The 12,435-nt window shown below is 34.1% G+C and overlaps 1 protein-coding gene across 1 annotated transcript in view; it reads right to left on the bottom strand.

The window, feature by feature from the left end:
- PCDH15 (protocadherin related 15) overlaps nucleotides 1-12,435 on the bottom strand; it is a 1,333,392-nt gene that overhangs the window by 150,212 nt on the left and 1,170,745 nt on the right. The window contains exon 23 of the mRNA XM_064488173.1: nucleotides 667-972. Coding sequence (XP_064344243.1) covers nucleotides 667-972 — 306 coding nt within the window. The remainder of the gene's footprint in view (nucleotides 1-666; nucleotides 973-12,435) is intronic.

The following is a 12,435-nucleotide window of genomic DNA, read 5'->3' as shown; positions in this document are numbered from 1 at the left end:
AGAACTGAAAAAAGAGACTTAAAGATATGGAGACACTAATGAAAAGGAGAATGAGACTTCTGAAAGGATGCTAGTTGTATATCAGAAGTGGAAAAAATACAAATAATAGGCATTTCTGTAAAATATAGAGCAATTCTATATACCTATATATGTATACATATATACACATACTTACACACATGCATATTTATATACATATATAAACATTTCATATTTGTGGGAGCACAAAGATAAATGTGACCAAACACACATACAAATTTAACACTGGGGTACTTTTGGAGGTACAAGGTGGGAGATTATTAACTTTTTAAAAAATAGACTATCATATTGTCAATTGTTATAATAAATATATAGCATTACTTTTTAAATTTAAAAAATCTATTAAGAAATGTTCATTAATGTCTTACAAAGGCAATTTTTCTTCCTTTCATTTTGGTATATCTTAATTTTGGGTAGGACTGTGAGATAAATATCTTAATTTTTTGTAGAGTTATTCGATAAAACACAGTATATAATATTTGAGAGACATGTATTAAAAATGTACTCATTGTTTAGTAAAACTGAAATTTAACTGGATTTTTTTTTTAATTTGCTAAGTCTGGCAAACCTACATTAATGGCAAATCTATCACATAGAATTCATGAAATAATTGCTTTTTCCACACACCTCTATTTGAAGGAAAGTGGTTCCAGCTGGCAGATTCTCTTCAACGACGACAGTATATGTTGAATTGGTGAACACAGGACTATTATCATCAATATCCAAAACCTTGATAGCCAGTGTTAGAGTAGAATGACGAGGGTGTACCGCTCCATCAGTTGCCACGACAACAAGTTCATAGTAGTCCCTGACTTCTCTGTTAAGCTTCACTGCTGTGTAAATGCTCCCATTGGATGTGATACGAAAAAGATTATTGAAGTTACCCAAACTGTAGTGCACTTGGCCATTTATTCCAGCATCAGGGTCCGTTGCCTAAATTAAAAACAAAGAAATTTACATAGTACTTTTGGTTATGCTTCTTTTTTCACATTACATTTGTTGCCCTGTCAGAATGGGATAGTTAAAGAATTACAGTATATTTCTAAACAAACACTTTTTTCTCTAAGGAGAAAATTAAAAGATAATGACAGTGTAGTATGAAAGTCTAGAACATGAAACGTACTATAGTTTAACTGATACTCTTCATTCAAAATGAGCTTAACTTATAAATTGATATCAGTAACAGTAACAATACTATGACAGAAAACTCACATTACAAAAATACTGAATTTTCCCTGTATTATTTCTTTAATAACTTTTAATTTTAAAATAAGAAAACCACATTTAGGTTTTAATTAATTTAACATAACCTACTGAGTGACAACTTAAGATTCTAGTTATTTTTAATTCTAGCACATTATATATTCATATACATACATAGATATTCAAGCATATATTCCTACATTTAAATCTCATAATGTCCTTATAAATAAATATCATTGGTCTTATTTTACAACTGAGAAAACTCTGGCTTATGGAATTTAATTATCTTGCTTATAGTTAAACAAGTAATAAATATCTCAGTGCCCTAGTCCTCAGTACAGTATCTCACATATGAAACTAATAAATATTTATGGAATTAGTGAATGTTAGAATAAAATAATGCATGCAACTGAGAGTCAAAACAAAATAGGCCCCAAAACCCAAACAGGAATGAAACTATAGTAACTGTGAAGAAACTACAAAGGGCTCTTCTTTAATATTAGAACAAGTCCAAATGGTGTTTGAGAATTGTTGATGCTACAATAAACCCACTGTAACTGAAAATTTTAAGACACATTGATCACTTCACATCAAATAAAGTGAGTAAATTTTGAGTGAATATTCTTCTGATGGAGTGTTTTGAGAATTAATATTATAAAGCTAAATTAATTGGGATATAATTTATGACATCTCATTATCAAATCCTGCACATTTGTGTTACACTGTTCTATGTCATTGCTCCTCAAAAAAACTGGAATAAATCTCAGAAGCCGTAAATGTACTATAATTATGCCCCAAACTGTCGCTAAGGAAAGGAAGGAAAACAAGACACTTGGATGCATTATGAGCCAGGTACACAATAGCCACTTAATATCCACAAAGCCTCAAATGTCATATGATGTGTTTTGACAGCATATATGCAGACATGTATCCACCTTGCAAACACTGGGGAAGCATGTAGGCTGGGGTTCCTGAACGTGTGTGACTTGTTGAAAATGATAAATCCTAAAATGGCAAAGTTGTGTTTGTACCTGTGCTCCTCTGACTGTCATAATGCTACATTTCATGGAATGTGAATGTCTCGTGTGACACCAGTATGTTTTCTAAAGGAAAAAGTGAGGGAAGGTAGAGATAGGAGGGAAGGTCTCTGCTCAAATAAATAAATTTTGAAAATTGGGATTAAAAAAATTTAAAATTTTTCATGACTTCAGAACTTTTAAAGTGACATTAATATGTTAATGAGCAAGGTGAAGTTCTCAAGGGGAATACCTTCTGCACCAGATTTAGAAATCCTGAGTAATAGAAATCCTTCAACATGTTGATAGAATATAGCAACAAGTCCAACTCTTAAGCATGAATTAATTCCAACCTACATTTTCATCATTCTCTTACTATTCACTCTTCTATAAAACTCTCTGCTCAAATATAATCAATTTTCTACATTTCCTGAGGACTCAGCATAACAATTTTTGACATTTTCTTCAAGCTTTGCTGTGATGATTCCTTATTAACCTCTGAAATTCTAATCCTTCATCCATTCTTCAAATCCCAACCCCAATTCAACCTCTTCTAGGAAAATTTCTAGCATTTAGAGATAAATAGATCATTTTATAAATCAGAATTTAGTGCTTGGCAAATATTTCCCTGCATTATTTTTTATTTACAGCTTCCCCCCAATAACCATAAATCCTTGTAGAATAGGAGCATGTCTCATAGCTCTTCATTTATTAAATTTTCAAATATACAATAATCTCTATCTTACAGTGGATTAATTTGTTGAAAGAAAATATCCAAACACATATTTAACAGGTGGACTAAAAATAATTGTTAGATGGGGCATTTTTATCAATAGGGTTTCATAGTTTTGTTTAAGTCAGTTTATGTATAAAATGTAAATGATATGTTCAAAGTCAGGCATACACACACACCACACACATACAGACACATTTTGACCGAATTTAAAGCAACTTAATTCACTGAATGCCTAGCTTCCATGAAAGTATATTTAATGTTCATGGAATTAAGAGTAATATGCTATAAGAAAATATTCTAAAAAATATAAGGTAACGCAGACATATACCTAACAGATCTAATAGAGTCAAAGGAACTAGAATGTTTGTAAAATGCAGGATTATTTGTTTCCATTTCTGTTTCATAATTAATTGAGGAGCATAAATAAGGTCATGTAAGTTAAGTGATATGAGCTGGCTAAGCAAGGTAGTTTCATTTATTTACTGTTATAGATGAGTATGTAGATGTTAGAACAGATAACCAAACATAAAATCCCTATTATAGCAATACTGTCAGGAAGTTTGCAGTGATGTTTAATACCTAACCAAGGAGCTCAGTGTGCGATGCTGTAATGAAACCATTTATCTTCCTAGAAATCAATTAAAAGTTAATTAAAATTGTTAATAAGAAAAATCACACATCTTTTCTCCCCTTGTACTACATCAAAGTAATAAACAGTAATAGCTGCAACTTTATAATCATCTGTCCATGGTTAACACGTTTTGTAATATACACCTTACCATGGGGCCTGATTTGTGGTTACTTATTTGTGAACGCATATTGCTGGGAAATTGGCAGACAGTCTGTAGTCAAAGACCTCACCGGACAAAACACTGAATATTGGCTGGAAAAACTCTGGTAAAACCTTAATCACTGAAATCAAAGTTAGCATATATTACAGACAATCAAATAATTAACTTAATAAAGACAACAGATCATGTACAAGGGCATTTATTGACTGTTTCTTGAGCACCATTTATAGCTTATCACTTGAAAAAGAAGCAGGCAAATATATTTCTTACACATTATATTCATCCTCTTTTGTTTTACCTCATTATCTTTTAGAGTGGTCTACTAGACATTCTTTCCCATCAATAAAAGTGGAAGCCCACTACTAGGATATTTACACTGGGAACTACAAATTCTATAGAGGTTTAAAAGCATGCCTTTATGAGTGGAATATATTGGGAGAAGACCTCAAAGAAGAGTCTGATATCTGCAGCCCTTCCACTGAGAAGTCTCTGAGTAGATAACTTACACATTTTTCAATAATTAATTCCAATTTAAAATACGTTTTCTACTCATATCCATTCAGATTAATCATTTAGATATCAACTAACTTCTGTTTATCACAAAAATCAGGATATGCAAAGAACTCTGATGACAAAAAAAAGATAGCTATTAGAAAGGTGTCAACTACCTACCACATAGCACCTCATTAGTCCAGTGCCAGGCTGAGAGAGCGTGCAACTCCAGTTTTTGCTTGTCCTTTATAGCAATTTTTGAGGCTATGCACTCCTTTCTCACCTGGAAGCGGGTGCCATAAAAGTTTTTGAGCAGGGAAGTCAAAGGAGAAGTTGGGCAAGGCATCCTTAATGACATCACTAACGGAAATACATTTTCAAGATTATCTACCAACTTCAAAAAGGCATAAAATAGTTGTTACCTTTATTTATTTAAAGAAGCTGAGCTATTTAAAGGGCTGTGATTATCAGTGTAAAAGGGGAGAAGCAATTTAGCAACTCAAGATGCTAGTAAATATTTCCTCTCTCCACACCTATTTATTATTGAACAATGGCAAACAGAATCACTGGCTAGACAGTAACAAGTGTACTTGAGCTCAAGTCACTAAAAGCATAATGAGAGTAAATAGTTTTGTATCAAATTATTGGAACACTCAAATATTTAATCACTGGGAATCTAGCAAATCATACATAAACTAGGGATTCCTTAAGGGCTTAAGGTCTACGTTAAAAGCCCAGCTCTTTCTTAGACTAACTCTATGGCCTCGGGTAAGTCAATCACTCAAAGCTACCATCCTTCATCTGTAAAATGAAGCTAACAGTAAGAATTTATCTCACTATGAGAACTGGACACACTTAGCAGCGTGTTCAGATCATATTAAGTAATGAATAAAAATTCAACTATGTTTATTGTTATCAAGGTTTTTAGCATCTACTAAGAAACTATTTTTAAAAAGTGCAATTCTGTCCCAAAGTTCCTAAAAAAATTTTTTATATAATAAATCAGCCATTTTTATTTGGTTTATTTATACATTTAATTTTCCTTGGATCACATTTAACCAGCTATAGCGAGTCTATTAGGTCTATTAACTTTGTTTTTGTTAAGATGTTCTCAGAATCCTGGTGTCTGAATTAGCTAAAGAATTCATACGTGAAAGATCATCAAACCTGTCCACATCGTGTTTTCAGTGTAACACATGAAAATATAAAGAAAACGTGGATGATCAGATGATAAATAACAGAAAGGAAAGCACACTTTAGTTATTACAAGAAACAATAATGAAGATTTAAGACCTCTAAGGCATAAATACTTCAGGTAGTATAAGACACACGATAGAGGGATTTCTGTGAAAAAGTACATCTGATGATTTTATGGATATTGTAACACTGAGAAATGTTTGCTTTATCTGGCCTGAGAAAAATGTTGAATTTTTGAAAAATCAAAAATTTATTCCATTTGAAAGGAGAAGAGAAGAGAACTCCCGGTTGCATTTTAAAGTAATTTCTTCAAGGGTTGGGAAACAAATATGTGCGGACAGGTGAGTGATCATGACCTGATCATAAATTGCGAGGCTCTTAAAATCATTACAGTGAGAGCTGAAAGGGGTATGAGAGTTATTTCACACTAAACATTTCTTTACTTGTTATAACTACTGCAGGCCAGCCTTCCAAATCTGAAAAGATAAATTCCACCCAGAGAACTCAGTAAATAGTATTTCCCCACATAAAAGGTTTGACAGATGCCTATATTTTTCTCCAAGCCATGTCTTTTTTAGTGTTCTTAAACTATTTCTGTTCTACCATGGAGCAAACCTCTATTAAACTGTCTTTAAGGGCTTGGATGTTTCTCTAGAAAGCCTTCCCTGGTTTCACCAAGTCCAGACAGCTGTCCTTCCTCTGAGACTCCCTGTCATTCTTTTTTTATTTGGCTCTATAATGTGATTGCCTGCTTTTCAACTTGTTTCCTACACTGTTCTTCCTGCAAGTTGAGGACAAGAGAAATGCATTGTCCATAGCTGAATTTTTAATCTCTTTGCTTCATTAATGCTCAATGAATATTTGCAGAATAAATGTTCCGTTAAGGACTACCTTTTATGAAGTAGTAGGTGCCTTAAATAAAAGTTTTGTTGAATCAACCTAGAGCCAAGGCAATTACTTCTAGTTACACAATAAATTACACTTTATTCTAACATACAAGGCTCAACATGATCTTTTTCTAACCGGTTTTATGCACTTACCCTCTCACAATTAACTCTCTGACATAAACTCTAAGTTTCAGTCAAAAGAGGTTAGTGCATCAGTCAGTTTTCAAACAACTCCAAAATCTCAGTGGTTTGCTGTCACTGATGTTTATTTCTCGCCTATGTAGTATCTATGGTGAATTCCCCGCAGCTCTACCCTGTATTGTCGTTAGTCCAGGAAGGAGTCCGAAGGAGCAGGCTCTAGTGGAACATGCCATTCATGTGACCAAGGGGAAGAACGAGGTGAGATAACCATGCCAGAGCTCTTAATGCTTCTGCTTGGAAGTGGGACATGTCACCTACAGATCTCACACGACCATGGCTGATGTTATAAGGTTGGAGAGTAGTAGCCTCTCACAGCTTGGGACAGCAAAACATTGAGAGCAATGATACAGTCTGTCACCCTCATTGTCCTTCAAACGCACCATACTCTCTCTTAGCTTCCCTGCTAGCCTTCTGTTTCTGAATCCTATCTAAGTCTTCAAAACTTATGTCCAGTTTCACTCATCTTCTTTCTGGGAAATCTGTTCTTTCCATTCAACCTTCAGACCCCTCTTGCACTTTGTACAAACCACTATCTATGTTTATTACATTATGCAATTAAATATTAGACCTAAAAGTCATAGCTCATCAATCTATTACATAATGGGAGGTACCATTAGAAAAAAAAAATCTGTGAATGGTTCAGTCAGCGGAGGTACAACATATGAGAAGTGGGAAGCTGGTGCAGGGATGGAAACAGGGAGGGAAAGTAGAAGATATAGACAGCAAGCAGATGGAAATACACTGCCTTCCTTGATTTGGGTGATAGTTAATGCAAAAAAACTAAGTGTCAAGCAAGCCAGTTTTAGCAGTTACAACCTAGCCTACAGTTCTCTTAATTACAGATGTAAATTAACTCTAGATGATTTAAATAGTCAGCATTAGGAAGAAGCCATGTAGTCCTGGACTAAAAATTCGTACATACTCATTCATCATTTAATGGTAAACACTCAGAGATTAGGACTCTGATGTTTTAGGAAAAGAGTTGTTGCATATTTGCACAATAAACAAACAAAATAACGTCTCGTGCTTGTTAATGTCTTTACGAAGTTCTATGGTAAGGCTGTCTTTCCTTTTCTCAAAAATTCCCTTTGGTACTAGCAGGGCATGGGGACATCTGAGATGACTCATTCCCTGATTTTCTTTTTTTTTTTTTTACCCCTCTTGCTTTGCATTTGATAAGTTTGCACTGTGGGTTTGGTGTATATTATATCATTTTGTTGATGGGGGGAAGTCATATATTGAAATTATACTGTTTTTTAATCACCTCTTCTGACTTTACTTCTCCAACATCTTTAGTCTCATCTCTTTTCTATGGATAAATGTGTTTTAGGCCCTAAATCTAAGCGGATTTCGCCAAACTAACCAGGCAGTCTCATGCCTGCTTTATACTAACTCCAGGTCGTCCTCCTACTTCACAAGCTGATTATTCTTCAGCCCACGTGCCACTTCTCTCAGAAACATCTGAGTAAGCGAAAAGCCTTGTCCCTATGCTCCTAAAGCTCACTATGCATTCCTTTATCAGACACCTTCCTACTTTTTTCATAGCCCCCATGAAATGAAGAGATTCTTAAGGCAGGCTGCCTTGTTCATACCTGAACCATGCCTGTTCTTTGTGCTGACAGGGATTAGATACTCCATAAAGATTTTCTGCAAAAATTTCATCTGAAGATATTTACATATGTAGTTACATATCATTCTTACCCCAAACACCCACTCACAGGAAGAAATTTAAAATGTCATTTAGTATTTACAGTCTTTTATGAAAAGCTGATATTGTTTTCCTTTTATTACATGCGATGTAACACGTTATCCTTTTTCGATGAAAAGTAAGTGAGTGATCATATCAGTAATTGTTTATTCCTGAATTTTATCCTTATGTTACTGTTTTACTGCTTTCCTTTATTTCATTTTAAGTCAGCTAGAATCCTACAAGAAAATTTGTTTCTAGTTTAGTTGGAAAGTAAACACTGTATGTGTATCTTCTTTTTTTGTGGAATTAAATACAGCAGTTTTATTTTTCAACATTCTATTCCAGGGTTGCTTAAGCTTTTTTCATTATAATCCCCCCGCCTCAAAAGGCTTTTCAGATATTTTTTCTTCCTAAATGCATCTGTATGAAATTTTATTACCACAGATTTATTTTTATTTATTTTAGTATATCTATGTTTATCTGTGTTTCATACATATAAAAAGAGTATTTTTTTGACTCTCAAAAACTGATTTTTTTTCCATTTTGGGGGGAATATGTCTCTGTTACAAATGATACTCTAGTGAAAAGAAAGCTTTCTGTAAATTCCCATCATTTTAAATAAACAATTTTACTGTAAACCTTTTTTGTCAACACTCATTACAATGGCATCACTTTCTAAAATATGTGCCCCAACTCTTATATGTACTGTAACACTTTTAGGGCATCTCTGGAGTTGCCGTCAATAGTCATCAGCTTTTAAGTATGAAGTAAGACAAAAAATACCATCAGCATAGAGTGCATTTTATGTAATAAACTGCTTGGCTCAGGCATTTCTTCTATATTTGTGCTTTCCTTGTCTGCCAAGTTCTGGTACCAAGTATTGTGGGAGGTTTGTGCTGTTATTTTAAATAGTGCCCTCTATGTTTATTAATGATGTAATATTTTGCTTATCAGATGTCTTTATGATCCTCTCTGCTAACCCAAAGTTTAAACTTTATTTTTATCAGTATTCTTTTGTATTAAATATAAACATGCCCATATACTTCCCTAAAGTAAAAGCCAACAATAATCTATGCCTTAAGTATTGTCCTTCTATCACAGAAATTTTGCTGTTGTAGCTCTCACAAATAATTTGCTTGTATCAGTGGCAGAAGAAAATCATAACTGGAAAACAGGGAAAAAAGTGTGACAGCCAGGTTGGATTCTCTGTGAAATTCTCCATAGTTGCATTTTCTGGAGAATAGTCAAATAGATTGTCAGATGCATATCTAAGACAAAAGAAATAAAAATGCCTTTGGCCAATAAGATACTCATGTAATGAGAGAAAAATATCTCCTAACGCCCAAATACTACAAATAATGCCTTTTGCTTGATATAAGCACACATTTTTTTCCCCAAATGACAACCATAAAATTAAAAGGACTTTCTCCATTTTATACTTATTGTCACAATCTTAATTGTAGTCACTTACCCTGATAAAGTCACTGGGTCAGAGCAGGATACAGATTCTGAACTTTTGGTTTTATTTTATCATCCACCATCCCTTGAAGTAAGCATAAAATTTAGCAATTTTTAGTTATGCCCCATTTCCCCAATCTGGGAGGTCAACAAATTGGTTGATTTGGAAATCTATGTTTTATATTCCTTCCTGTGCCAACAATGCACTGAAGTAACAGAAGATTAAATGTTCTACTATTTGGCTAACATTCTCATTTAAATTAGGGGAGTAAAATTAATTGGAAGGAATAACTAATCTTTCCCCATTTGCTCCCTAGGTCTGCATTCATGTACAGGGGAAAAAAGCTAAGGTGTACAAAATGTAGAGCTGCTTTTTGAATCAGAAATTTTGGATTTAAATTCTGCTTGTTCTTTTCCTTTCCAGCTGCTTTCCTTCCAATATACCTTCAGAGCACATCCCTATGTGTCACTGATTGTGTAAGCAGTTGGCAGCGATTTTAGAATGATTACCATGTGGCAAGCATCCTGCAAGGTGTTTTTTGTTTGTTTCCTTAAATTCTAGTGTAAAATGGTACTGCTGCTCACCTTAATATTAGAAATATACATAGAATTTTTAAAGCTATAGATTTATAAAAGACTCAGATATTTCATCCACTTTAAGTTTTTTTCTAGTTAAATGAGAAAAAACAAGTCCAATTGGAGGTAAAAAAAAATAGTGGGGGAAAACTTCTTTTGGACATATGTTCTTTTATTGTTAGCACATTCTCAATGATGAGAAGATGATCTTATGAACTGGTCAAGCAGAAATGTTCCCTCAGCACAATGGTATTTGTTCTATGGAGTTCTGTTGATGGTTAGAAACAGCCTAGTTAATATAATTAAGTGAATAAAAGAAGTGAAGCCTAACATAAAAAGATAGATAAAATCAGAGGTTCAAGTGAAGTGTATTATTCTGAGAAACTGAAACTCTATAATCTGTCTACCAAGACACTTTGCAGATAATAAAGAAGAAAGTTATTGACTTACTTCAAACTTAAAGTCTAAAGACTCTAAATGGAGACTGAAGCTACCATCCAACATGACAAGTGTGAACCACTTTGATTTGGTTTGCTCAGAGGAAGCATTATTCTTGCAGCTTTCATAAAGACTGATTGCTTTTGACAGAAATCTGTCTGTGCAGACTTGGATGAGTATGATACTGAGGAGTCATAAAACCATTAGAGAAGACTATAGGCTCAGAGGAGCACCTCATAAAAATGTTGAGATAGAAAGAATAAGACAGTGAAAAAGAGACTGTATTTTCTGTATATCCACATTGTGAATTATGACACCCACAAGGAATATTTCCAGTCCTGGGTTTCAGAATCCCAATGAACTAAACCTTCTGAGATAGCATAAACTAAATAGTGAGGAAACAAGCCAAAGAAATATTGTCTGTTTTTATTTATTTATTTTCTAGGCTGAATCTAGATTTTTTTTTTTTTTTAATGAGCCTCCCTTCTTTCATTCTTGTATGACTTGAGGGAAAACACTGTTCTTTGTAAGGGTGTTTGCCAGCTGGGTCCCCTATGAAGCAAAGAAGACAGGAATTTGCTGCAAGTGTACCTTTGGGACCAATGCATGCTGAAAGCAGAAGGAAAAAGCAGGATTGTATTAAGAGAGAAACCCAACTACACAGGGCCAACAAGTCTTGGCCAACTCTGGAAGGAGATCCGGAATTAAGTTGCATGTTAGAATTATTCCCAATTGGGCCAAAATGATCAGGCCTTTGCTCTTGGGCATCAGTCAGAATGTGGGCTACACTGAGAAAGGTGTGACAATTCTCTCTCTGCAATAGAAGTAATCCTGCTGCCAGAGGCTGGCAGCTGAAAGATATCTGCCTACATCACTCCCAGAAGCCAGAATATCCTTCCTTGAAGGGGGATCTAGGTAGTGCATTTCAGTCTCCATCACAAACCCATATATGTATTGTCTTTTAATTAGACTATAAACTCCTTGTGCAACAGAATATAATAAATCACACACACACGTATATGTACACACATCCATGCATGCATACTTAGAATCATTATAATGTCAATTACTCATTGTTTTCAAATGAAGTAATCAGATACAGAGCTACAGAATAGCCTCAAATTTTCAAAAACCTATGGTTTTATTATTCTGACACAAACTAACAATGCTCTATTTCTACCCTTGTACTCAGAATGTGGTTCATATTTTCTTTTCGAATTTAATTCTTATTTAACAGCAGAAATCAGATATGGTGAGCTTTACATCTTTTCTTTTAGTTCTCACAAACACCCAGTAAGACAATTATTTTATCCACATTTTACTGATGAGAATGTTGCAGAGAAGCTAAAAAAACCTGTTCAGGTTCTTACAGCTAGCAAATAAGAGATCCTGGATTTGAATTTAGGACATTAATATGTCATTTACTTGTGATCTCTGTTCAGGGAAGGAGGCTGTTGTAATTGGTGCAGCATTATAAATTATTCTAGCTGCATGATGGATAGGATCCCAGGGATAAACAGTAAGATGACCTGGAAACATTTCAGAATTCACTATGGAATAGTTATTTTAATTAGGAAAATTAAGGGCCGTATCACAGAAATCCATACCTTGAGGATTATGTTTATGTAATAGCTCAGAATTTACATTTATGCAGTGAGAAAAATAAAACCCTAGGTTACAAAAAAACCTGCCAGTTGTTCCCCTTACATTA

Source organism: Camelus dromedarius, chromosome 8 (assembly GCF_036321535.1).
Source record: "Camelus dromedarius isolate mCamDro1 chromosome 8, mCamDro1.pat, whole genome shotgun sequence".
NCBI lineage: Eukaryota > Metazoa > Chordata > Mammalia > Artiodactyla > Camelidae > Camelus > Camelus dromedarius.
Note: the sequence above shows the minus strand (reverse complement) of the source record. Positions and strands in the feature narration are given on the sequence as shown.